Below are 26,704 nucleotides of genomic sequence, written 5' to 3' on the forward strand. Positions count from 1 at the left end.
TATATATGTATATGTATGTATATATATATTATAAATAAAATATGGACAAAATTCATACTTTTTAAAAATGCTACACTGTAGTTTAAGCTTTTCTTTTTTTTTTGTTAACATACTTGGGAGGGACATATGGAGAGATCAGCAGCTAATTTGCATTGTTTTTCCTGCAGCAGAAATAAAAATAACTTTAAAATATGATGTTGGAAAAAATTCAGCTAAAAATCTGTGTAAACACAGGGTGTCTGCTGGTTCTTTAAAAGTCTTAAAATGTCTTAAATTCAATTTTATGAATATTAATCCTTAACATTCCTAATAGTCTTAAATTTGAATTGTGAGCTCTTAATTGCCACAAGCGTTTTATCTAATTCAATTTATAAATCTTTTGTTTTATTTTTGTCAAAATGTGTCCAGCTCGTCTGTGTGACAGTCCACATTTTTGATGTTACAAATCTTTAAATCTACCACTGAACCCTACGTTGAATTTTTATTTTATACGTGCACTTACCTGTTAGCAAACTGTATAGATTAACCTACACTCCTACATAAACCTATCGCTGCACTGGACCACATATAATCACGGGTGTCAGACTCATTTTAGTTCAGGGGCCACAACAGCTCGATTTGGTCTCAACTGGGCCTGACCAGTAAAACCACTGCATAATAACTTATAACTAACAACACCCTCAAATTTTTCCCTTTTTTAGTGTAAAGAGGTTCATTGTGAAAACGTTCATCCATTTACAAAACAAATGATGAACGGCATGCAATATCCTCTGAAATATTATGTCCAAATTTACCAGTATGTCTCAGTTTTACCACAATCAGTCAGTCTGCTACTCACTTTCATGACATGCATTTTTTCATGATTTTCCCCAAACGTGGAAACTACTGAAGAAGCAGATTAAGTCGTCCCCTGCCTTACAAACCATTTATAGTCTGAAGTTTATCAGTGCCTCAGCAGCAGGGTTCCATGAATACTGTTTAAAGATGGAAGTCTGATACAGATTCTTTTGTACTGAAGCTGCTGGTTGACAATGTTTTGCACAATGTTCAGTGTCTTTAAATATGATCACAGTAAGTATTCATTGTTATTTCAGAGAGCTGTATTTTGGTCAGAGTGGAAAAGCCTGTGTGCATCAACATCAGGTGTGCAAAGTCATCTAGCAGGCTGGATTGGACTGGTTCTGGTCCCCGGGCTGTATGTTTGACACCCCTGACAGATATACTACTTACATTTATAGTTACCAGTAATGCTTGAACAGGAGAGAGATAATTTGTCCAAACATCAGTCTTAAATTTGGTTTAAAAAGACATTAAAAAGCATTAAATGTAAGTGTAAAACTTGCCTCTTTCTCAGCATATATCATTTCTGTCTAGTGAAATGTTTCCACATTTAGTGATTTTAAAATTTTCATCTAAACTGAACAATCAGAAGTTGAGAAAATCCCTCTTATGGTACAAAAACCATTTAAAAACACATTAAACTATCAGACAAATGCTTCACAAAGCTAATGAAGTGTGTGCTTACAGTGACATTTACCCAACTCAACTCTATTCACCCTCTTCCTTCTCCTCCTCCTCCTCCTCCTCCTTCCTTCCTCCATGTATCAGGTATCCAACTACATGAACTGGATGGTGCGTAACCTGGCAGACATGGAAGTACAGCTTGGCTCAGTCAAGAGGATTAACGGCCTGCTCAAAACTGAACCAGAGAATTACGAAGGACTGCTCAGTGAGTGCAGCAACACAGTCACAGTTCCTTCTTTAATTAAACCCTCTTTCACTGAGTCAGCAGCTGCATAAACAATTTATGTCTGGTCTCTGGTGATCTGGGGATTTTTTTTCCCCATTCAGGATAAAGTTTAAAGTTACACTACATTTACTCCACATTGATCATTGTCAGCCCAGATGGTATCATAACGCTCATGAGAAATGTAGCTTTCACACACTTTTATAAAGTACTATTGTACATACATACATTTCCTGTCTGGTGGAAAGGATTTTAATGACTTTAAACATAGTAGAAAAATCTTAATCTGGCTCCAGTCATCACACATTAGAGATAATAATAAACCATTATACTAAGTAATTAAATAATGTTGAAATCTAAAATCTACTGATGTTTCTGCGTCTGTCCCAGGTGTGTCTCAGGTCCCTGAGGGCTGGCCCCGAGAGGGAGAGATCAAAATCCAGAATCTGAGTGTCCGATACGATGCCACACTGAAACCTGTGCTGAAAAATGTCAATGCCCACATCAGCCCTGGGCAGAAGGTATCCAATCTGAGGAAACCTGTGTGTTAAAACTGGAAACAAATGCCAGAAAATATGATGAATAAACAATCGAATATCGTTGATAATGATGACACAGACCTGTTTGTTTGCAGGTGGGAATCTGTGGCAGGACAGGCAGCGGCAAATCCTCTTTCTCCTTGGCCTTCTTTCGCATGGTGGACATGTTTGAGGGTATAGTAAAACATCACACTTGATTTTAACTCATTGTAATGAGAAATGTTGTTAGATAGAAGGACTACTTTGAATACTGTGAGAGGGTTTTAACATGCAACATGTATGTAATTCCTAAAATGCTGAGATTTTTCTCTTTATTGCTGCTCTCTGTAATGTAACTTACGTGTGATGTGTTTGTGTGTGATTTTTCATCTTTCACAGGGAGGATTGTGATCGATGACATCGACATCGCCAAGCTGCCTCTGCAGACCCTCAGGTCTCGCTTGTCCATCATCCTCCAAGACCCCATCCTGTTCAGCGGCGCCATCCGGTATGATCAACTTCACAACATTATCAGTTTTACCAGCAGGACGACTCGTCACTGAGGTTAAGATTTGGTGATAATCGAGTCTTACTAGAAGGGACAAACACCAGACATTTCCAGTAATAGAGCCAGTTGGCAGACTGTGACACACTTCAAAGGAACTTATCTGAAGCATAAGTGTAGCCAAGGGTGTAAAGATAAGAGGACATTCCTCTGAATACTCCACCAGAGAGGTTTATTTTTAGACTTCAGCAGCAGTGACCATAAAAGCGTTGTCATGTTGGAGAAGAACAGATGATGATATGTTTAGGAAAGCTGTATGTTGCTGTCAGACTGCAGTTTGGGGTATTTCAGTCAGTCAGATCATGTCAATGTATATTTTAGTGTCAAGTTTATTTACATGTTTGGTGTCCCGGCGGAGCAGAGGAGAGCTTGAAATTGACAGGGACATGCTGGATAGGTGATGAGAGACAGCGAGGCAGAGCAGGTGTGAATGAAGCAGTGCAACTCAAGCTGACTGTCTGAACTGACTCAGAGGCTTTGCTCCATTTACTGAAATACTCATTACATAATCCTAAGTGATATTACTTCAAATAGATAGACACCATAATGAGATTCGATTGTTGAATGAATACGTGTGCATGTGCGTGCGTGTGTGTCTGTGTGCAGGTTCAACCTTGACCCAGAGATGAAGGCGACAGACGAGATGCTCTGGGAAGCTCTGGAGATCGCTCAGCTGAAGCCTGTTGTTAAATCCCTTCCAGGAGGCCTGGGTGAGGAGATATGTGTTTTTGTGTGTATGTGTGAGTGTGCATGTGACAATTAATCGGTTATTTTCTCCATTAATCGATCAGTTGTTTGGTCCACAAAGAGTTAAAAAAAAAGGTAAAAAAAAAAGGTGAAAAATGTCCATCAGTGTTTCCATAAGCTCAAGTTGACGTCGTCGAGTATCTTGTTTTATCTACAACCCAAAGGTACTCAGTTTCCTGTCACAGAGGAGGAATGAAACCAGAAAATATTCACATTTAAGAAACTGGAATTGGAGAATTTTGACACTTCTCTCTCTCTCTTAAAAAAATTACTCCAATTGATTCATTGATTTTCAGATTGGTTGACAATTAATTTAATAGTTGAGAACTAATCGACTCCCACCTTATTTCATATTGACGTTTGGTCATGGACCTTCTAGGTCCAGATACGACGTGAAAGGTATTTTGCCGCCATTATTTTATTTTTGTCCCGCCGTGTTTCCCCCTGACACCACCGAGCGATGTTAAACTATGACTATGATGTTAACAGACAGCTTTGGTCATCAGTGTCTGACGCCGCAAGTCGCTGCCCAAGCACCAGATTACGATGACTTCAGAGTGTGACCGGATTGTCTAGCCAAGCCAGCGACCTGACTCTGTGGACGACAGTGTCAATCTGTCTGTTGGCTCCTTGGTCAGTCCACCACTTTGTCCAAACTTAAATATATCAAAAACTAGTAGATAGGTCAGGACGAGATTTTGTAAAGACATTCACGATCCCTCGGGGCCTCAAGTTTAAGACCAAATACCTACAAAGCAAGAGACATTCCCATCAGTCTTAACTCTTCAGGTCTAATTAGCACCTGCTGAACTAAGATGGTAAACATTCCTTCTTAACATTGTTTGCATGTCTGCGTGTAACCAAACCCCATCAGAGGGTAAAGGTTAGAGTTGTAGGCTGTATAGATTTCAAAGCCCTTTGAGGTAAAATTGTGGCTGCGTCCAAAATTCCATACTAACGTGCTATTTAATACGCTAAAACGGTATGTGAGATTTTTTAGTATGTGTCAAACTTCCATATAAAACCAGTGGTTCATGAATTACTACTATTTCTGGTGAAATATTACAGTATGCAAACACTGGACACTATGCTGGCATAAATATCTCACAATGCCGTAGACGACAACGTTCACAACATACAGAGGCAGACAGCGACCAAGACAGGTCTGTGACATCTGTAATGCTTCAATTTAAGTGTAAGTATAAGATGTCATTTTGCTAGGAGTAATGTTTTTACAACTCGACACCCCATACGTCTCATTCTTGTTACTGCGATATCTTGAGAACGCCTTGAGGGAATTTCTTCAAACTTGGCACAAGCGTCCACTTGGCTCAAGGATTTATTGATTAGATTTTGTTGTACGAAGGTCACTGACCTATCAAAACATGTTTTAAACCATAACTCAAAAATTGATGCGCAAAATTTCACACCAACGTCTAAAAATATAAAATGGAACAGAAGGGGGAGACATTTGATCACATGGTCTGACTTGGTGACACTAATCTTGGGTGTCCACCTTGAAACTGTGCTGACTTTATAGATCTTCTGTGCTGCCGAGTTGAAGATGTGTGTGAAGCATCCGTGTTTTAGCATATGTAGCTTCTTTGCAGCAACATCCATATTTGGAGCATTGTCCACTGTCATGGCTACATGTGAGTCTGGACAGACATGGATGTAAACTATAAGTGTACTTTGACTGGTTTGCGGAGGCATACAACAGCGAGGCAGCAATTCTAGTTTCAAAAGTATTTGTAAATTGCCGGTAGAGCTGAGGTTGGCACAGGTAACCATGGTTACGTGTCTCTAACTGACAAGGAGGCTCTCAGGAAGTGACACAAAGTATGCTGAACGATGGTACACATATTAGGAATGTAGCGCATAGTGTGTAAGTTCATATGCAGATCCTGAATTTAAGTTAATTGGCGATGACGTGCACAATGAATAAAATCAGTCCTTCTCTGCGGTCATCACGTCTGTCACGGCTGCTCCAGTGTCTCAATCAGGTATCAAAGCACACGGTCATGAATCTTTTACCTCCCTGTCGGAGCTGTATTCCGTGTGAAGCTGCTCCGTCCTGCAGAGTTTCACACGTACATTATTCTTAGCTCACGTAGGTCACGGTTCTGTCGCAGGAGGAGACCCAACAGTTGCAGACAGCAGCAGTCTCACCATCAGATCAGATATTAGAGAGACGTGCGCCTCCTCACCAGACTTAACCTACATACATGACGAATGCTTGGCATGCTCATGAGAGGGGCCTCCGCTCTGCTCCGTGTCTTACTTTAGATGCTGCTGGTTTGCAGTTTATCACTCCTGTTTTTACATCTCTGGCATCCTCTACACTTCCTTATAGAGATAAGAAATACTCACTACTCTGCTGGAACTGCTGCTCATCTCACCTGATGTATTTCTGCTACAAAGGCACACAAACCTGCTTTTTTCTGTCCTGTGTGACACTGACAAATGTGTGTGTGTGTTGGCGTGTGGCATGTTGAAACTGAGCTTCTGGCTGCTGTAGTTTATGTTCACTGGAGCCAAATCTTCAATAAGATATTGATCTGTAGCCCAGGGTTTCATGGGTAATTAATTTGCTCTTTAATTTAGTTAAAGTAACAGCGCAATGTTGATGTAGAGTTTTATGTTGTTTATAAAACAGATCACAGTTGACTGCAGTGATGGGTTTTTGATGGGAGTTTTTTGCACAGTCAATTTGTAAAATTAGAAATGAATGTTTTACTTCATTATAGGTGCTAAACACCAGAAAATATACATCCTTATTTTCTCATATCTGTATATCGAATTCAGGGAAATAATTTAATTGTGTTTGGAAATATCCACCACCCCATGTATCATATAAAACCCACATTTTCAGTGGTTATACGTGTCTTTCGTCTTGGTTCCTGTCTATCTCCTTATTATTTAGCTGCCCAGTGTAGATGAAAATGCCAAAATAAAGAGACAGAAACTACAAACTGCTACATCACATCTAAAGCAGTTTAGTTTTTCAAGCATGGCTTCATGAGTGGGCCTCATTTGTAACACAGAGATCTGAACAGAAAATCAATATCAATCTGGAAGCCAAGGGTTAACAGCCAATTAACTTAGCCGTCTCATTTAGTTAAAGTAACAGTGGTGTCAGTGTTATGTCATGCGTGATGCAAAGTTTAAAATCTGTGCATCTGTAGATTATACATTGATGTACATAAATATGAAACCAATTAATATTTATGTATTCTTTTTATATTTTTCTTCCCCTGCAGATGCCATGGTGACGGAGGGAGGAGAAAACTTCAGTCAGGGTCAGAGACAGCTGTTCTGTTTGGCCAGAGCCTTCGTCAGGAAGAGCAGCATCCTCATCATGGACGAAGCCACTGCGTCCATAGACATGGCAACGGTCAGTGTGTTTCGGATACCAGAGCACTGTGAGGTGGTAGGAATATGCACAGAGGGAACCAGCAGTAAAAGGAAAGATGAAGGGAGGTGGGGGGTTATAGAGAAACTGAAAGAAAGAAAGAATGAAGGGAAAATACCCAGCACAGCAAGAGCCTGAGGGGAGTCAGTATTCTTACTTAAGAGCCTCCACTGAATGATGGCTCAACAAAGAGCGACATTTCTAGTTTACAATAACGCAGCTGCTCTGCCCTTGAGCATTTCATCAGAGAGGTGAAAATAAGCTTTATCAGGGCTGAAGAGTATGACAGAGTGTGTTAACTGTTAAAATGACTCTTTGTATTGCGTACTTTTGTTTTTGTCGTTAAACCTCAGTCAGCATTAAAAGTGAGTTGACCTCCTGTCCCCTCGCCTCTGTCCTCACAGGAGAGCATCCTGCAGAAAGTGGTGATGACCGCTTTTGCTGACCGAACTGTGGTTACTATAGCAGTGAGTATCTCTCCCCCGACACTGTGCCAGGCATTTACAGTTATGCATCGAGCTCTCACATTTCCCCCCAGAGAGCGCTGACCTCCGTCTCACACTGCTGATGTAGTTCTCGTAAAGTAATGCAATGCAGACAGATGCAGCGCGGGCTATTTCTAACTGTCTCTGCAGGACTGTGGTGAAAATTTAAAAAAAAGGTAAGAGACAAGAGTAAGACGGGGGAATCAGGGTCAGGCGTCCAGGTCAAATTTGAATGTGGGATTTTTAAGGTTATTTCATGATAAGGTAATTAAAACAAACATACAACATGAACATGAATGTTAAAATGTCGTAACTCTTCACTTAAGATATTTCACATGAACTATTCTAAAAAGCAGAAGGGCAACCTTTGATGAGCTGAAAGGCCACTGTAACCTTTGATATTTTACTGTGGAGGGACATTTTATTGAAACAGGAACCTCTTATTTCATCTCCTGTTTTAACTTAACAGTGACTGAGTGGGACATTAAAGCAATAAAGCATTGATTTATGTTTCAAAAGACTCATTTAGGACGTGTCAGTCTGAATTAGTGACAGCTGTACAATGGAGCAGTTCTCTCTGATGTCTCTCTGCGCTGTCCAACATAACTACTGTTATCCTTCCCCTCTGCCGCACAGCATCGCGTCCACACCATCCTGAATGCCGACCTGGTGATTGTGATGAAGCGGGGGATCATCCTGGAGTACGACAGGCCCCAGGCCCTGCTGGAGAAGGAGGACAGCACCTTCACCTCCTTCGTGCGAGCAGACAAGTAGCTCAGGAGGAGAGAGGAGAAGCAGGCATTAGAGGAAGACATTCAAAGTGCAATTGTCTCATGGAATATATTCATTTTATTTTTTAATCATGTATAATATTTGTACATAAAAAAGTTAATTCTTTGTTAATAAAACATAAATTATCAGTCACATGTGGGTTTGTGTGTGTCGGGGTTATTTGGGGATAAGTGTGCTTGTGTGAGACTTAATGAGCTGTACACAACAAATAAGTCATCAGTGGTGTGCAGGTTTAAAATGAGCGGAGGAATACATGGAGCTGCTGCAAGATGAGGCAAGGAGCCAGAGACAGAGCATAGTGATCATCTTCATAGACTCAGGGGTGTCACAGTGGGATGAGCGGCTGCAGCCAGAACTGACATGTGACATGAGAAAGTTGCGGATGTCACAGCAGCACGCTGTAAATCAAAGTCTCTGTGAGTGGTGTGGAAACCAGGGGAAACCCAGCTGATTCTGAAACCCAGGACTGGATGTATATGAAAAGACTAACTCATATTTTATAGCAAACAGCCTCAGGATGATTTACAGTAGAGTGCCCTATATTTAACCTATTATGTATTCACAGCACGAGCTGCCTTTGGCGTTCCGGCTGCACAGCTGAGACGTTTTTTATAATGCGTAATGGGTCCACTCCTGCCTTCTCATTGAAAACCACAGGAAGGACACCACACCACAGAGACGGTGGAGGGAGGGAGTACCTCTCCACCTCACAACGTCTCCATCTCACGTTACCCAGCTATAGTGAAGTGGCGGAGTCAGCGCAGAGCCAACTGCGCCACTGAAGCCTGCCTTGTTACCCAAAGGTGATAAAACTCAGCTCTGAGGCCCATTATGCTGCTGCATCAACATTTTACATCTCACTGAATGTCCGCGGTGAGCGCACGCCACCGGTGTGGTGGCTTCACAATGGGACAGGGCGGTGTGGCACATCTATGCCCTGGTCGGTGGGTGTCGTGAGTGACGGCAGCAGCTGGCAGAGCTGGAAGAAGAACCTTCTCCTGGGACCTCGCGTCTGAGGAGCGCCTGATCTGGAGGCAACGTGAGGAGCGCACATACCTCCAGAAAACGGGCGACAACTAGACTTTCCCTGCTGCGCCCGGCAGCTGCTGAGGGGCTGACTGATCAGTGATAAAAGCACCGGGAAAGAGGAAAATAAAGCTTCTCTCAGCGGGGCAGAGACAAACCAGTGCCTTCAGAGCCAAAAGGCTGTGGGTCCATAGTATGGGAGCGATATGTTGTCCAGGAAAGGAATCATTCCTGAAGATTACTTACTTACACGTTTGGCTGAGAATGTCCTTCAGCCAAAGTTCAAAGCCAAGCCGAGGAAAGCTCGGTTCGTCGCCAAGAACGGCACCTGCAATGTAGCGCACACTAACATCCGAGAGCAGGGTCGCTTCTTGCAGGACGTCTTCACCACTCTGGTTGATTTAAAATGGCTCCACACGCTCATCATTTTCACCATGTCCTTCCTGTGCAGCTGGCTCCTCTTCGGGATGATCTGGTGGCTCATCGCCTTTGCGCATGGCGACCTGGACGAGAGAGGAGACGACTTTGTCCCGTGCGTAACGGACATTCACTCCTTCTCCTCCGCCTTCCTCTTCTCCATAGAGGTCCAGGTGACCATCGGCTTCGGGGGCCGGATGATCACGGAGGAGTGCGTCTCCGCCATCATCATCCTGATCGTCCAGAACATCGTCGGCCTGGTCATCAACGCGATCATGCTCGGCTGCATCTTCATGAAAACTGCGCAGGCCAATCGGCGCGCGGAGACGCTCATTTTCAGCAAGCACGCAGTCATCTCCGTCCGAAACAACAAGCTGTGCTTCATGATCCGCATCGGGGACCTGAGGAAAAGCATGATCATCAGCGCCACCGTGCGGCTGCAGGTGGTCAGGAGAACCACCACGGAGGAGGGCGAGTTCGTGCCTCTGGACCAGATCGACATCCACATGGATAACCCGGTGGGCACCAACGGTGTCTTCCTGGTGTCCCCCCTCATCATCTGTCACGTCATCGACAAGGACAGCCCTCTGTATGAGATGTCAGCTTTTGACCTGCAGCATCAGGACATCGAGGTGATCGCGGTGCTGGAGGGGGTGGTGGAGACCACGGGCATCACCACGCAGGCCAGGACCTCCTACGTGTCGGATGAGATTCTGTGGGGGCAGCGCTTCGTGCCTACGGTCTCAGAGGAGGACGGCATGTACGCGGTGGACTACTCCAAGTTCGGTAACACCATGAAGGTGCCGACACCGTGCTGCAGCGCCAAGACGCTGGATGAGGCGGGAGGCATCGCTCGGTTTAAGCTGAACGAGGGCCTCACCTTGCGGCCGATTGTGAGAAGGCGGCGGGGCTCTACGTTGGTCCGCAGGACCAGGATGGAGGACTAGTGAACTGATCTGTGTCAACCAGCATTTTATATAATGATTTATTATTTAAGTTTGGAGATAGTGAAATGACAAAATCATATTTATTTTATAATTAATACATGTTATGGAGCAGCTGTAATCAAGGGGGCAGGTTTGGTTTCAACACTGGGGGTCCTCCGCCAGAATATGTGGAGCACCAAACACGTAATTTCCTGCATTCGAGTGAAAGTTTAAGCACCAAATTGTACAATTTCTGCATCAATTTATGGTGTAAATGTCTCTAATTCTGTTTAAACTCCACTGCTATCTTCATGTTTTTATTAAGGGGGACAAATGCACATGTTCTACATATTGAATGCGGTGTGTTCCCTGCTTTCCCCCTGATATCTATGCCTATGCCTGCAATCAGTAATCCACATTACATCTCTCTGCAGCCAGATGTATGCACGCATCATCAAGCTTTTTACTCAGGGTCAGTGAGAAAAATGCACAAAGACAGAATGCACTGAGAACTGTGAGGAGTCCTGGTACCCAGAATGAACAGGAAGTCCACTTTGGATATGCTTGATTTTTTATTATTATTATTAATATTATTATTAATAAAGAGTGACTGCATGTATTTAAAAGAAATAAAGGAGAATGCTTTAAGTAAACTGTGTTGTGGATGGAGAGGCCACATTACATCCTCCTGAGTCCCGAACTTTTGTTTGGTATGCATTTTTCATTTCTCCTAGCTATTTGGGGTCAGTAGGACCTGAAAAGTATAAAAAACTAAACATTATCAATGGTAATTAAGTCCTAATGTCCTCAAACGAGTACTTCCTAACAGTCTTAGTCTGTTGCTGTTGCCAAACTTGGTCAAATTTGTTGCCACATCAAACTACAAATGTCATAAATTATCAAGTTTCAACCATAATATGTGGTCAGGTTTTGTCCACCTCTGTGTCTGGATCGGCTGCAGACTGAATTGGCAGAGATGGCTGCCATCTTGTTTTTACATGGATTAGTGTATTGTGATCTCACTAGATGGCACAAAAAAAGTGTCCACGAACGAGAACAACAGGTCTAAGTTAAGAATTAAGTATGAAGTCACGTAAACCCAAAATGTGATGTCCTCATGAGGACACAGGGTCTCAGGAGGACATGTTTCAAGAGGGAAACCCTAATGATTTAGTATCACACGTCTTTACAGTTTGGGGCTCCAAAAGCAGAGCTGGAATGTTCCTGGAGGTTTGAGGTCAACAATCCAGGAACGATAAGGCAATATTTTTGGCAAGAAACACTTCAAAATGGTATTAAAGCAGTAAGACTATTATGTATTGTGCAAGGCATTTAACAGATCACTTGTCATTGCTCTCTAGTGGACAAGTTGCACTAAACTGTTGCTAAATGACACAAATGATACAAACATATCTAATCACTCCACTATCTGTCATAACCAGCTTCAACCAATAGCCTGATATATCATTTATCATTAAGAGACAAATGAGTCAAAATGTAAGAATGATGATTATTTAGTATGATTCAGTCATTACACAGTTCTTCCAGGCTCAGTCCTCGTGATGAGTAAACTGTGTGCACAATGAATCCAGTTCCCCTTTAAAAATAGCAATGTTTTTATGCAGCTGCGCACCAGACGCTCATGTTTCTGTCCTCCTGCATTATTCACACAAACACATTGACACAAAAGACACTGAGGCCAGGTGGCATTTCTCTCTTTTATTAGATTATAATCCGCAGAGCTTAAAATATTAAATTGCTTTTAACTTAGTTAATAATTAAAATACATAAAAACGAGAGCCAGAACTGAAGAACCCTGCAAAAAAAAAAAAAAAAAAAAAAAAAAATTAAAATAAATAAAAAAGGAGAATTATAAACCCAATCCTCCTCCATACAGAGGCTATGTCTGACAGAACCCGCTTGCGATTCTTTGTACAGTAAAGTCCAAGCAGACTGTGCATTTTCTATACATGTGTAATGATGATACCATTATTGTTATTATTTCTGAACTAATTTTCCTCTGATAATCTTTTCTTTTTAAAAAGAAGCAAATTTTAAGGGACAGGTAGAAACAATAAACCAGAAGTGGAGATTTTTTGTTTTTAGTTTTGAACTGGGAGCACTGGTGACTGTTCAACAGCAGAGCAGCTCCACACCCTCGACTCCCACCCCTCTTTCTATCTCCACCTCAGCCTCTCTGGGCCTGCAGACATTACCTCATGTCTTTGTCCTTCTGTACAGCTGGAGTGGGTGTCGGTGGCGGTGTTGGTGGATGAAGGGGCTGCTGCTGCTGTGCTGAACACCAGCAAACAACTCTGACTCATACGGGCACCAGTCTGTCTCAAACTCTGATCAGATTAAATATCTAACATACAATCTTTTATATTTTCTTCTCTGTCTCCCTGTTTCTGTGGCGTTCTCTTCATGTTTGCTGCCCTCTACAGGTCGGCTCTGGGACATGTTTGTTAGGGGTACACCAGGTGAATATGTGACTATACTGTAGTTAAACACAATCCACATCTGTCATATGAAGGACTGGTGAACAAGGGACAGAGAATGAAAAAAAAGAGAGACTTCTCTCTGGCAGCAGTGACGTATTCTCTCAGGTCCTGAGTAGGAAGCGCTTTAATCATCCCCCACATAAACAACCCAAACAGTGATTGGCTAGTATCGCCCCGTCAGGCAGTAACGTGGCTCCCTACTGGCCAGCGTAGTGGCCGTGCCCCTGCCGGGCCGCCTCCCGTCGCTGCAGGAGGAGGGAAGGACGAGCCCGCAGGTGAGCAGAGACGCCTCTTCTCCACACATCAACAACACTGTACAATAGTAGGTTGAAGCAAAGCAGAGCCCCCTTCCTGTACTGTATGTTAGGTAGAGGATAGAGGGAGGTGAAGGGTCGACAGACACGCTGCACCCCCCTCCACAACAAAAAATAAAAACTGAATAAAACTTCAACAAAAATAAAAGTGAAATAAAACCAAAAAATAAAACATACACATACTTTTTTTGTTCCTAGTTTAAATTGCAGAGAAGATGGGAGGGATTTGCCCCTGGGAGGAACGCTCACGCCAATTCCTGCTGGCGTGACAAACCCCTCCCCGCCACCCCAAACCCCCCGAAAACCCTCCCCCCCTTCCTTCCGGCTGGTTGGTTGGTGTCGTAGCGAAATATAAGGGTAGTGGAAGGTCTCTAAGTCCTGCTGGCACCGAGGAAGGGGGCCAGGCTGTCTTTCCTTCTCTCCTCTATCTTATCTTCTATCACCCCCGGGGCTGCTGTCTGACCGCCGCCCCCCGCTCATCTCTCCGTCACATGGTTTTGTGAAGAGGGGGAGGGCGCCGAGGCGGGGGCAGAAGGAGCCGGAGTGGGCGCGGGTGGTGGGGCGGGGGTGCAGAGGATTTCGGACAGGTCGTCCATGATACAGGTCTCCTTGGGGTCGACCAGGTTGAATTCCCTTACGAAAACGATGAAATGTGCATACAGAGTGTTCAAGTGGCCCTGCAGGTCCAGAGCCACCGTCTCTTTAAAGTGCGCCCAGTAGAGGTGAGCCAGCACGTGGAACAGATACCGGCAGATCTTCTTTACCAAGGACTCAAAGGAGTTGGGGAACTCTTTGCCTGAAGGGAGAAAAGAAACACACAGGAGAGACGGGATTAGACAGGAGTCACCGCGAGGGAGTTTAAATGACAAGGCTGGTGTTGTGTGGATTTTTATATCAACAAGTCCTGTGAAACACCAAAATCAACAATGTGTTTGTCTGTCTCCAAACACTCTCTGTTCACTACTACACTCATCCACAAGTCTATTTGTTCCTACTAAAGATGCAAACCTTTAAAACCTGGTCATAAATATAAAGTTTCATATAAAAAAGGGCTAAATAATTTCCTTTGTACTGTAGTCAGTTGAAAAATTACTCAAACTTGAAATAGCTCATTCATTGGAGACTATTTTCAGCCACGGATAACAACACCACTGGTGCTCTAACATCTGTATTTACCGCAGCAGGACGGAGTCTATTAAATCAACTCAACATAAACCATAGTAACCATGTTCGTTATAATAACCAATGTCACCCAGTGGTGCCCATTTATGTGTTTTTAATCGTTTTTGGACGACACTGGAGCTCTGTGACAGAGAGGAATACAAATCAGTAGGAACACTTCATTATTTTGGTCTTTCAATGAGATTTATGGCAAAAAAAAAAGAAGAAAAAACAGACTATCACCAATGTTATTTTTTAATGACTATAAGTATAACCTCTGGCCTTTTGAATTATATTTGAGCAGAAATACTAGTTAATGAATTGATGAGTTGCTCAAATAATGAAGTGCTACAGGAATGAGTCCTAACATGTGGCAATGAGTTAGCATTTCTGCACTCCTGGTTCCCTCGCCTCAAAGTCAACGTTTTTATGAATGTGGTTTTGGTGAGATGCCTGAAATAAAGTCTGTGGTTAACACAAGCTTAAGAGACTTTCGTGTTTTGTTGTACGGCATAAAATACTTCAGTTAATACCCCACTCATGAATTTGGAAGCCTTACGGTATCTTTAAAAAGATGGTTGCTAACAAGCTGCTGAATGAGACTACGGACAGATTTACAGCCTGGTTGAGGTGCCGACTTTTAAGTCATGCGACTTGGTGTAGTTTGTTTACAGCCTAAAGTTAGCTTTTTACTTCTGCCGATTGCGTTTACACTTAAACAATCATAAAAGTGGTGTTGATTTGTAAAGATTATTTTGCTTAACAAAATGTGTAATGTTGCATTCACATGGAATCAGGCAGACGCACAGCACGGGAAAAATAAAAAGCAAAACAGTCTGGCGGAATGGCGGGATGGTGTGTTGATGATATGTTGTGATCATCATGCCAGATTGTTTACAAAGAATGGAATAAAACATAAATCAAATTATTCTGTGTTTATTATTCGATGTAATTTTTCCTAGTAATGTCCAAACATTGTCAAGATTGCCCGTATTTTCACCATGCATAAAGTTACGTAACACTTGGTTGTAAATTCGATCTGGGAGGACAGCAGAAGTTTAAAATATTTTAACTGTGACAAGGGGAAACTGAATTTCTCCTTGAGGGACTGATTTCTGTTTCACTATTTTTTTTATCCTACAAAGCAAAGGGTTAATCAATTAATCAAGAAATGAATCAGCTAATTATTCTATAGTGACTATAACTGTAAAATGCAGCCCCAAGTAACATCACTATAACTTCTTTCAAATACTTGGTGTATGTGACCACCACTCTGTCACTGACTCTATCCATGTGAAGCAGCAGGGGGCAGCACTATAACATGAGTTACTCCCAGGAGTCATCAAACCTTCAGAGGGACACTCACCGTATTTTGTTGGAAAGATTTCCTCATCTGTGACCAGTTTCTGACAAAGACTCATTACGAAGTCAACATATTGTGGAGCAGTGCACTTCGTCTTCTTCCCCCTCTCGTCATACCAGTAGTATATTCTATAGAGAAAGACAAAGAAGACATGCCAATTCATGTTGTCATGTACGCCTTGCAAAACAGCAGGAAAGACACATCATCGAAACAGGATACTGTGACACAACTGAGTGTTAATTAATCATAATGAATATTTTCTAAAGAATGCTTGTGGTTGAAGCAGGAGCTGCTCAGACAGTAAAAGAACATTTCCTGGTGCATAAAACGGTCAGTGTCACTCAAGTGGGAAGAGAAACAACACACACGTGAGCTATGAGGCATAATTAGCCTGTGAGACATCACCGTCCTTTTTCCTCATTCGGGGAAAACCAACACACCCAGTGACAATTCACTTTCTGGATGACGTGGTTCAGAATTACAATACGGTCATGTGTCATATTACCCTGTTATCATGTTTGCATGTTTTCATACCACTGGACCTTCTGAACTCCGCGCCCCTGAGCTTTAATTTCCTGATTGGGCCAAAGTCCCTGCTGTTCTGGGAGTTAACGGGACACTGACGACCCCCCAGTCCTGCTGCTGATCAAACATTTCCAGAGGGGGGTGACCCACATAGCTGATTTGTAGGCAGGGGATCTGAGTTATGGTTAACAAAAGTCAGACAGCAGGTCAGCAGCACAGAACGAGTCACGCTAGAGGGTCGGTAGACGCCTTAGGAATAAATGAATGAGCTAACAAGGGGAGAGGCAGTGAAACAGGACCAGTAACCACCGAGACAAAGGGCCGGCTGACTGATCGGCGAGCTGGAAAGGTCAATTAATAACCTGATGAAAGAGTGAAAAGAAATGTGCATGCAGGTGTGAGTCTGGGAGGCAGTGGGGCAGACATTACAAATCCTGAGGAATGTAAAGCGTCCACATAACTGACCCTGCAGGAGGGGACCTACTGACCGCAGCACCAGCACCAGACTCTTACAATGCACTTACTCACTCAAGATTAGACTGTGTGTTTGTGTGTGGGAGAGACACAGAATAAACTACAAACATGCCTTCTTCACTCAGACACACTGACCCAGACATGATGAAGCTGTGGCCACATTCAGTATGAAGCTCTGCTGCAGAGGAGGGTTTACGTTAGGGAGGGAATCAGCTGAGGCCCCATGACACGATATCACCATGATACTTGAGTCACAAACTAATATTATTGTGATTTTTAATGGTATGCTGTGTATTGTGATATCATCCTGTGGTATATTGTAATCTATTACCCTTCTCCAACTGCAAATTATGTCCTTTAAGGGACACTTAATCAACATCTGTTTTATCTAAAAAGCTGAAGTTTAAAGTCTAAAGTCTAAAGACAAAGTTCAATCTGTGCGTCTCACTTCAATCATTTTCATTGCAGCAAAATGTACTTGGTGGACTGAAAAGCAATTCATTGTAAAATTCTAGTAGGCTACCAAAATTTAATTTAGTATTTGTAATATTAAGAATTTATAAAATAAAAGAATCGATACTTGTGTGACACTTGTCCTTGTATCAATACAACATTGCCACACAAAGTACTGCACTACTATGCTTAATCGATTCTTCCGCCCACCCCAGTTTACCTTCTGTTTACTAACACATGGGTTGGGGCTTGATAGGATTTCTTTGAATATACATTTTTACAAGTTTCTTACCAAAGGTATGCAACCTTTGTGTACTTTATATTAAAAAATAAATCTTATTTTGTACCTCGAGTTTGTGACTTTCGTTTGTCACAGTTGTCTTGTAGTGGGATGAATTGGATTCATAGCTGCCTTAAGGCACTTTCTTAAATATATAAACAGTGTATTTTATGTATTTGGTGTATTTATTATCTATTATATAATCTCTGTTTTCCTCTGTAATCTCAAGATATTGTTTTTATATTAGTTAAGTGGTTACAAGGTGGGTTAAATGATCATAATGGAGGGAATGGTGGCACACTGTACAGTGTGGGGACAAACAAAATATATGCTGATATGTGGCTGTGTGATATCTGGCTGCACCTGCACAAAGGCTGCACTATATGCAATTAAAAAAAGTCACATTACCATTATTTGGACAGATATTGCCACCTGGCGGTAATGGTACTTTTGCAGTTCATTTTTACTGGGGGAAAAAACCTAAAAATGATTATGTGATGCTGTGGTCTGTACCAAACAAGTATGTCGCTCTGACATCTCTCCATTAATGCATGTATAGGTTCTGTTTGTGCATGAGTTTGTATTTTGGGTCTGTGTGTACATACATGACAGCAGAGTGAAAGAAAACTGAATTTCCCCTCGAAGATTAATAAAGTATATCTTCCTCTTCTTCTATAGAGTATGATTTGTAGGCTGGGGCATCTCTGTAGCACCATGATGCCTCATTAATAATGGCATGCTGTGACACATTGTACCTTTATCAAAAAACTGCAGCTCCTGCGGTTTGGATACTGCACTTGGCCACACTGCGATTTCAATAATATTGTGATTAACTGTTCAGTCCTAGCCTGCACAGTGTGTGCTTGATTAAAGGATGCAATAAAAGTAATCAAACAACAGCTGTAACTTTAAGACTGATAGTCAAAGAGTGAAGTTTATGCAACAGATTAAAAGCTTGTAATTAAGCTAAATGACAACCTGAATGTTCTGTTCGCTCTGTGTAAACAGGATATTAAATATTTGATAAGAGGCGCTTAGTGCTTATGTGTATTTTACCAACTGAATCCAAAATGGAACCGGCTTTAAGAACCACTACTTAACAGTGTGAGCACATTACCACACATCTCTGTCCCTCCCACACACACACACACACACACACACACACACGCACACACCCATCCATCCACCCACCCATACAAAATGGGTCTAAATAGCTACCAAATGGTTCCGTTCCCTCATAGCTCATGGAAACATTTTCTTCCAAAAATAGTGCTGAGCTCTGCCTTCGGGCAGGGGCACTGACGCTGCTGCGACTGTGGCTCAGTCAGTTTTCACCACAGAGGGGGCACGGGTGCCAGGTCCTGCACCGCCAGGAAAGGGTGGGGTGCTGGGCAATGGGCAGAGGCGAAGGTACAATCATAAATGGTCGGCCTCGTCTTAGAAGCGCAGTTTTAATAGTGAGAATGCGAGTCAAACCAAAATCCATTAAACATTTTAGTTGAATCCCGAGTGGAGCTGTGGGAAAAACATGTTTTTAAGACGTTGCTTCTGTTTTCCACAGGTCAATAGACAGTGCAAACACAAACATGTTAATCTGCACGGCTCTCTCCACTCTTCACATACCGCAGGCGAAGCTCATTGGCTTCTTCCATTTCTCAGGGTGTGTGCTAGTAGCAGTAGCTTAAGGTGACAGCAGTGGAAAAATCCACTGTTGACTAAGAGGTTAACTCGTGACGAGTTTATCTCTCGCAGCAGATCTGTCATATATGTGTCATTTCTCAATGTTTGTGTTGTTTGTCGTATTTTTAATCCAGGGTGAGTGCGTGGGTGAGCGCCATTGCTGCATGTAATACGTTAGGAGCTGTGTAGTGAGTGTTGCGGTTTCTCAAAGTGTCGGTAATCAGGTTTTTCCAGCCTCCAGTATACACAGGGGGAATGACAGCCTCTCTCGAAAAACAAGGGCTCACACATAAAGACGGCACCCCGCCCCGACAGGGCAAACTAGTTAGATAAATGCTTACAGTTCCGTCACCTCCCTTGTGTTAACATGGCATGAGTAAGCCTCCGTGTTATGATTATCCTTTAACATCAACTACTGCGGAGGTATGCCACTTTTACTGCACACAAAAGCCATTAACCACCTTTAATTACTAATCAATTAGCCAGCAATTAAACATAACTAACATTTGGTTACAGTTTGATCTCAGCTCTCCTTCTAGGCACTGTGTAATGTGAATATGATGACGGTAGCAGACTTCAGATAGCAACAAGAAACTCCTGGCTGGTCCGCAGGGGATTAAAGGTGAAGCTGCACCAGATCTGTCTGCTGTATTTGATACACAGCTAACCTGATGCAGCAGCTGCACTGGATGTGTTTTGAGTTGTAGGGATCAAAAAACAGTAAAATAATCCTGATGTGTCCTGTTTCTGACCTCTGGGCTGCTGCCTTTTATCTGACTCAAAATCTGTGCTTCTATAATAATGGTGTTATCAATGAGTAGGGACAGTGGCAATTAGCAGTTTCCTGACTGGTAAACAGGACATATTTTCCTGGGGTTTTATGGCACAAATGACCTAAAAACACAATAAATAATAAGAAGAATGTGGGTCAATTGTTACTGTCTTGGCTCACACGAGTTTGTAGCTAGTGATGGTGGGAAAAGAGGTCCTAAAGAGACTGCTGAAGCCACATATTGAATCATAGCTTAGAGACGTGAAAAAATGCTAAATATCCTTGAAGCATGCCGTGCTGAAAAACAGACACTGCAAACGTGGAGACACAACGGTGCCATTTTCAACATGCAACAGCCCTTAGGTAAAAATACAGCTGCTGCAGTGCATTAAAGCTGCATACTGCACATTCCAAGATGGACTGAGTGGGTAGTTAAAAGACCCAAATTAACCTGAGTGCACCCTCCACGTTGTGAGTCGTCCCTTGTCGACCGGGGGAAGTATCCCCTTGATGAATTAACCAATTTCTGATAAATAAACCAATGGGCCTCTGCAGGTGAGCGATGAATAAACCAACAGCGGTGGAGGTAACTTACGTGTTGCAGGCCGTCATGGCTTGACAGGTATCCCCAGTGCAGAACTCTGAGATGGTGCTGTACTGCAGGTTGATAAGATTGAAGAATGTTGTTGCTGTGGCAAAGACAAGAGAGAGATTTCAGAGCGTGTTAGTCAGCGTGTGCCGGCTGCTACATAAATAAATCATAGTACCTAAATATTTTTGTGTGCCAGACTGACGTGAATGATTAAAATACCACCAGATCATAAAATAGCACCATCAGTGTCATGTCACGTTCTCCTATAGATGAGGATGACACACCCACAGTATTGTATGGCGCAGTGCATCTGTCACCGTGATCGATGAGACAGTCACAGTCAAATGCACACACTAATCCGTCACAAACTTCAACAACGCGTGAGCCCCAGAAAAAAGAAATGGAAAACATGGGAGGTGGCCGCAGCTTTCGCAACCATTTAAGTTGTTGCTCCAGTAAGTTAAAACTAAAACAGGTATTTCTGCCACAAGGGAACTCCTACGCAGCCTGTTCAGGCGCAAAACAAAGAAAATCTGGGGTGTATTCTGTGACAAGAGACGTATCTCTCGATCAAAATATTTGCTCTGTATGTTAGACTCGTGAGAACTTTGTGGTATGGTGACACTCCAACTACAAACAATTCATTTAGCTGACATGTCAGGGGAAAAAAACATTCATCATGTATGTAAAGTAAACATTCAGTGTTGAAGAGAGTTTTTAGAGCAGAGCAATGCCACCAAAATCATCCATAACTAGCTTAAAGATTTCAATAAACAGTCCAGCAGTTAAAGAAGCTAAAATAAGGTGGGAAAAAGTTGAGTAGAAGCAATGGCTGACTTTGTGTGATACTACCTTTAATTTTTTTACTTATTCTAGTTTCTTTTGTTGTTGCTAAATCTGTCCAAAAGTTATTTTATTATGTTGAGTAGCTACAACGCAGTTTCTACCTGCAGAACGTTGAGGTCATTTCTAATATCAGATTCCACAGATGAATTCAGACAGGACAAGGTTTTGTTATCTGAGGCGTTCTGGTTTCTATCTTTAGTCCAAGTAGCACTGACGAATCATGTTTGAGTGGCAGGTAAACAGTACATACGAAGAGGTGGAATGTATTGGAGGAACTGCAATCTCAGGATTCTTTAGCGAGTGTCTGACGCCACGTTAGCTTCGTATTAGCTTTTTTCAGATTTATCTGCATTCCTATGCAGTATCTGCTGACAGAGATTAGCAAAATTGACCAGCGCACACTGCAGAGAGGAGGAAGTCTCCTCGGATATCTGCTGGCTACACCGGATAAGCCCAAAATATTGTCTCTCGCTCCCAGAGGTTGCTGATGGGTTCTCTGGCACTGTACGCAGCCCTTTAAATAATGATTTAAGTAATAATTTCGGCTTCTGAATAGAATGGAGCAGTTGCTCTGCTGAGCCGAGTCCAATTTATGAAAACAGGTCCGTTGTATCATCCTGCAGGAACCCAACAGCACAGGACCCATCACTGCTTCTCCTGCTCAACAAAGTAGCCACCAAGTGAGAAAACATCCAAGTGCTGGTTTCTACTTGTGGGCTGAATTAAATGACTCCAATTATCATCATTGATTGCTTAAACAAACTATTTAATCAAAACATTGCTCGTCCCTTTTGTTTGTGCTGAAGCTAAGGAGCAATTAGTGGGGGGATACAAGCTGATACAAGCCAGCTTACATAACCTCCAATTTCAACACATTAACATGTGAAAACACGTCCCATCTGTCCTACATAACGGAGTGTTTTCAGTACAAAACAGAAAGGAAAAGAATGCTTGTTTTTTCCTTTACCCTTGCAAGCACCTGGTGAGGATACGTAACCAAAACAAAGACAGAGAGACGGACAAAATAAAGAGTCTCGTAAGATCGATCAAGCAGCCAGGCCGTTTACAAAACTCCAGAAATGATGCTCATAATGACAACTATAAATTTCAGTGCAAGCTAAAACACTGCACTGGAGCTGGCAGTAAAGGATGGTGTTTAAAGAAGCGGTGTGGTGTTACTGGGAACAGACTCAACGTTGTGCCAGGCCTGGATCATGTTAAGGGCTTGGCTCCAGCACCGCAGGAACATCTCGTCATCTCCAGACAAGTGCATACCAATTTGGAAAAACAATTCCAAACCCTTGAGGAAGACTTTTCTAAATAAATCGGAGCAAACACTGAGCTGGACCAAAGAATTTTTATGTCATAAATAAGATTAATAGGCCCATTTTACATTTTAACAATGACTGTTAAATTGCTCACAGGCTTAGTATTTACAGCACTGGTTTCTGTTGTCTGTTCAGGAACACGTCCAACTGTTTGAGCAACTTCATGCATCCTATATATATTCTCTCATTGCACTGCAGTCACTCACTGTTGCTGGCTAGCCATTCGTTGAGGTCTATCTCTCTGGGCAGCACCACCAGCTCCTTGAGGTCAAAGTCCACCACGCGGATTTTTGTGTACTCTAGCTCCAAGTACTGCTTCTTCTCTTCTGCCGGAGGCTTCTTTCCATTTGGCTTCGTCTTCGACTTCCTGCAAGGCAGAGGGAAAGAGGACGGGTTAAGCAGCTGCAAAGGACTTTATATGGGCAATAAAAAATTAAGGAAATTACAGAGCGAGATTTTTACTGTTTAATTGGACACTGTAAAAGAATGGGAAGAAATGTAAAGACACTTTTCTGGACTTTTTCTCAGACACTTCTATATGATAAAACTGTAAAACATATGTGTATCCAACCAGATTTTCAGGTCGCCAACTGCTGAGCCAACCAGGACAATTCAGCACAAGTTGGTTTTGCAATAAAACTCCACTTGATAAACTGGAAAGTCAGCCCAGGTTACTTGTCATGCGCTAAGTGCACTGGAAATGAAAAACAGCTACTAGCAGACAAAACGTTATGTAGATACAACAGCCTGAACTCAGGCAAAGAGATCTATAAAACATGGACGACATAATGACTTTTCCAAAACTGAATTCACGGCAACCTAAACAGACCAAACAAAGAGTCCTCTATTGCCGTACATGACCCCCAAATCTAACCTCTGACCCTATGTTAGGTCTATAGCATCCACACAGACGGCCGTCCCCAGCGCCTTGTACTTCCACTGCTAGTTTTAGCACGGGAATGCCATATCACACCCTTCCTGCACTTCCAGGGCTGTAACCTCTCCTCCCTCAGCTCCCTGTCTGTATCAGTAACCGCAGTGCAATCTGAGGTCAAAGGTTGAAAGACTTGATACATGAGTGAGAGGAATAAACAGAGGCACTGTTGTCTGGGACAATCTGGGACAATCTGGGACTAATGCAATCGACTGCCCATGCTCTTCAATGTTTTCCTCAGTGTAGTGACCCCCGCTCCCAAATTTTCCCTACATCTTTATTCCGCTCCATCTTGGCTCTGCTACTGTTGTTTGGGATTGTTTAAGGACAGGGGAGTTTCAATTTGCTCCTAGGATTTATTGAGCTTTTGTTGACCCTCATTTCCGCTTGTCTTGCGCTCACCGCCTCAATCTCCAGTTCTCATCTCTCCTCTCTCCACACCCTCTGTCTAAACACAATGATCCAGCCATGTGTTCTTGGCTCGCCCGTTCCCGTTTTCCCAGTCGCACTCCCAGAAGACAGCAGCTCCGGCTCCTGGACCAGCTAGAGCTGGTCTAACAGCACTAATGACGAGGGATCATAAACACTTTTTTCCGGCAGCAGCCAAAACCCTTCTCACTTTCACTCAGGCTCTGCCGCGACTAACGCTGGACTTTACAGGAAAGAAGCCTTGACTAGTGGGGTTTCTGCAGGAAATTCGCCGTCCACATGCAGCCAGAGATATCAGAAATAGATTCAGGATAGCGGATAAAGGATAGAGAACAGAAGCGGGGAGTGGGAGCAGAGGGGGAGAAAGGAATGAGGAGAGGAGGTGGATCGACACAGGACCAGCTGATATCCATGGGAACTAATAAACACTTACAAAACATGACAGGACTGCGGAGCACGAGGCCTCTTGGCCAGAGCACAGTGTTCAAAAGCCCTTTGCAGTTTAATTCCCCTCTCCAGGAAGCGTCGCCCTGCTTTCCAACTCAGCAAACAAGGGCAAGCATGTCAACATGTGGATGCATACAGAACTAGCAGCCGTTGGCTTTGTAAATGTTTAAGTTCCCCCCTTTACATGTCTAATTTAGCTGTCAGGAGACATACTTAGCTCTAAACTGCCTTTAGGCCTTCTGCGAAAAGATCTGAAGGACCAACACTTGCACAATCACACACATGGACACACACAACACCGCTCAGGTTCTCATTTGTTAGGTAATGATTCATCAAGGTATTGGGCTCTTCCTATCAGGCAGCTCCTGAGCGTGTTTTGGCCTCATTTAAAAACCAAGGACACTGCAGAATACACCGCTGGCTAATAATTAATGAGTGGTCACTTTCTGTTTCACCTCTTTTCTCCTGTTGCTCTGCTCTCGTTCTGTCCATCCTCTTTGTTTCTTTACAATATCTTGTCTGTCTTTAGGCTTGTAGGCATTTCTTTTCTACCCACTCCTCTTCATGGCTGCGAGCTCACCTGTCCAAACAGCCTATTGTTCAGGGTCAAAAGCCTCAGGCCACACAGTTCCATCCTTGCCCTCTCTTCTCATCTCTTTCTGCCCTTTGTCCTTCATCTTCGTGTCCCCGACTATTATCCCTCCAATTTACCTCACTCCACGACCTCTACTCTGGCTCACATTTTAATTACTGTTCCTTTTTTAAAACTTGTGCCTCCTCCCACACCTGTTTTTATCATTTGTCATATTTCTCCTTATCTCTGTCTGCTTCCTTCTCCCCCTCACAAGACAAAAAATGCTTATGAGAGCACAGACACATTCATGTGGTCTGTGTGGTTTTGCTCTGTGAGCTACATGTTCCGTCATGTGAAAGAGCTTCATCCACAGATACCGTCAGCTCGCACAATTTTTCAAAGGCTCTGCTAAGCCCCTCTGAAAAAAAAAAGTTAGACTCCTGTAAAAGGTTCAAGTCAGTTCGTTCGCCCCCCTCCCCTTCCTTTCCTTTTGAAAACATTCTGTTTCACTGAGCTATTTCCTGCCTCTTTCCCTCTGTAATTTCATCATTTTCCATACAAACGCCTCCTCCACCTCTTGCGAACATTTGTGTGGTAAGGGGAGGTGAAATTCTGGAGCCATTAGTTTATTTTAGGATAAAGAAAACTTCCTCTCTGCCAACACTCCTCCCCTCATACGTACATAGTCTGTCTTCGCTGCAACACACACACAGCTTTGTCTGTTCTTGGTGAAGTTCTCCCAGGCAAGTCTTTGCCATAAAAGGCAGCAGATGCCTCTTTCTCCCTCACCAGATCAGCGACAGATCAGGGCAGGCCAGAAGGCAGAAGTGGAGGGGAAGTGAAGCCAGGGCCAGGCACATGTCTCCGGGCTGGGGGGGACAGCCATAGCCTGCCTGGCACCAACAGGAACCATACAGACTCACAATCCAGACAACCGAGTCAAGCTCGCTGGAATAAGTCTACAAAGACCTGTGAGAAAATCACGTGTACAAAACTGATGTCTTTTGAACCTTGCATGTAGAGGTGGAGGGCGTGAAGCAGGAAGACCAACATGTTGGCATTTCTCTGCAATAAAACATAATAAGGAAATAGGGTTGTATAGTCGGGTGACACAGGGGTCAACGCTGCAGAGCTGAGGAGTGACAGCTGTTCGACTGTGTCTGTTAGCCACTCTCTTATCCCTTTCACTTTTCCCAACAACACCACCTCCCCCACCACTCTGCTGTATTCACTCACTACCTTTGCCCCTGTACCACCACCAGTACCCAACTACACATCTTTGTATCCTGCTCTGGATGTTGAATGGCGGTCTCCATCTTGTTGTATAGCGAAAAGACTGACAGTACATAGGGAACGACGATGGAATTAAGTCCTGGACTTTGTTGTGTTATCCCTG

At 43.1% G+C, this 26,704-nt stretch overlaps 3 protein-coding genes across 7 annotated transcripts in view; 2 read left to right on the forward strand and 1 right to left on the reverse strand.

The window, feature by feature from the left end:
• The window catches only part of abcc8 (ATP-binding cassette, sub-family C (CFTR/MRP), member 8), an 80,664-nt gene extending 72,416 nt beyond the window's left edge, over nucleotides 1-8,248 (forward strand). For both annotated transcript variants that reach the window (XM_050072181.1, XM_050072182.1), the window contains exons 32-39: nucleotides 1,609-1,729; nucleotides 2,138-2,268; nucleotides 2,382-2,460; nucleotides 2,665-2,773; nucleotides 3,437-3,540; nucleotides 6,838-6,971; nucleotides 7,394-7,456; nucleotides 8,111-8,248. In XM_050072181.1, coding sequence (XP_049928138.1) covers nucleotides 1,609-1,729; nucleotides 2,138-2,268; nucleotides 2,382-2,460; nucleotides 2,665-2,773; nucleotides 3,437-3,540; nucleotides 6,838-6,971; nucleotides 7,394-7,456; nucleotides 8,111-8,248 — 879 coding nt within the window. The remainder of the gene's footprint in view (nucleotides 1-1,608; nucleotides 1,730-2,137; nucleotides 2,269-2,381; nucleotides 2,461-2,664; nucleotides 2,774-3,436; nucleotides 3,541-6,837; nucleotides 6,972-7,393; nucleotides 7,457-8,110) is intronic.
• A 65-nt stretch (nucleotides 8,249-8,313) lies between these two features.
• kcnj11 (potassium inwardly rectifying channel subfamily J member 11) lies at nucleotides 8,314-12,790 on the forward strand. Its single transcript, XM_050072176.1, has one exon. It carries the CDS (start codon nucleotides 9,499-9,501, stop codon nucleotides 10,654-10,656), a length of 1,158 nt encoding a protein of 385 aa, XP_049928133.1. The 5' UTR covers nucleotides 8,314-9,498; the 3' UTR covers nucleotides 10,657-12,790.
• The window catches only part of mob2a (MOB kinase activator 2a), a 68,437-nt gene continuing 54,072 nt past the window's right edge, over nucleotides 12,340-26,704 (reverse strand). For all 4 annotated transcript variants that reach the window (XM_050072180.1, XM_050072179.1, XM_050072178.1 and 1 more), the window contains exons 2-5: nucleotides 23,131-23,291; nucleotides 20,754-20,847; nucleotides 15,978-16,102; nucleotides 12,340-14,246 (exon numbers count right to left, since the gene is read on the reverse strand). In XM_050072180.1, the coding sequence (XP_049928137.1) occupies nucleotides 13,927-14,246; nucleotides 15,978-16,102; nucleotides 20,754-20,847; nucleotides 23,131-23,291 (700 nt within the window). In that variant the 3' untranslated portion in view covers nucleotides 12,340-13,926. The remainder of the gene's footprint in view (nucleotides 14,247-15,977; nucleotides 16,103-20,753; nucleotides 20,848-23,130; nucleotides 23,292-26,704) is intronic.

This window comes from Epinephelus moara, chromosome 20 (genome assembly GCF_006386435.1).
Source record: "Epinephelus moara isolate mb chromosome 20, YSFRI_EMoa_1.0, whole genome shotgun sequence".
Taxonomy (NCBI): Eukaryota; Metazoa; Chordata; class Actinopteri; order Perciformes; family Serranidae; genus Epinephelus; species Epinephelus moara.

Coding starts and splice junctions, on each gene's coding strand:
- kcnj11 (XM_050072176.1), top strand. CDS start 9,499: ATGTTGTCCAGGAAAGGAATCATTCCTGAAGATTACTTACTTACACGT.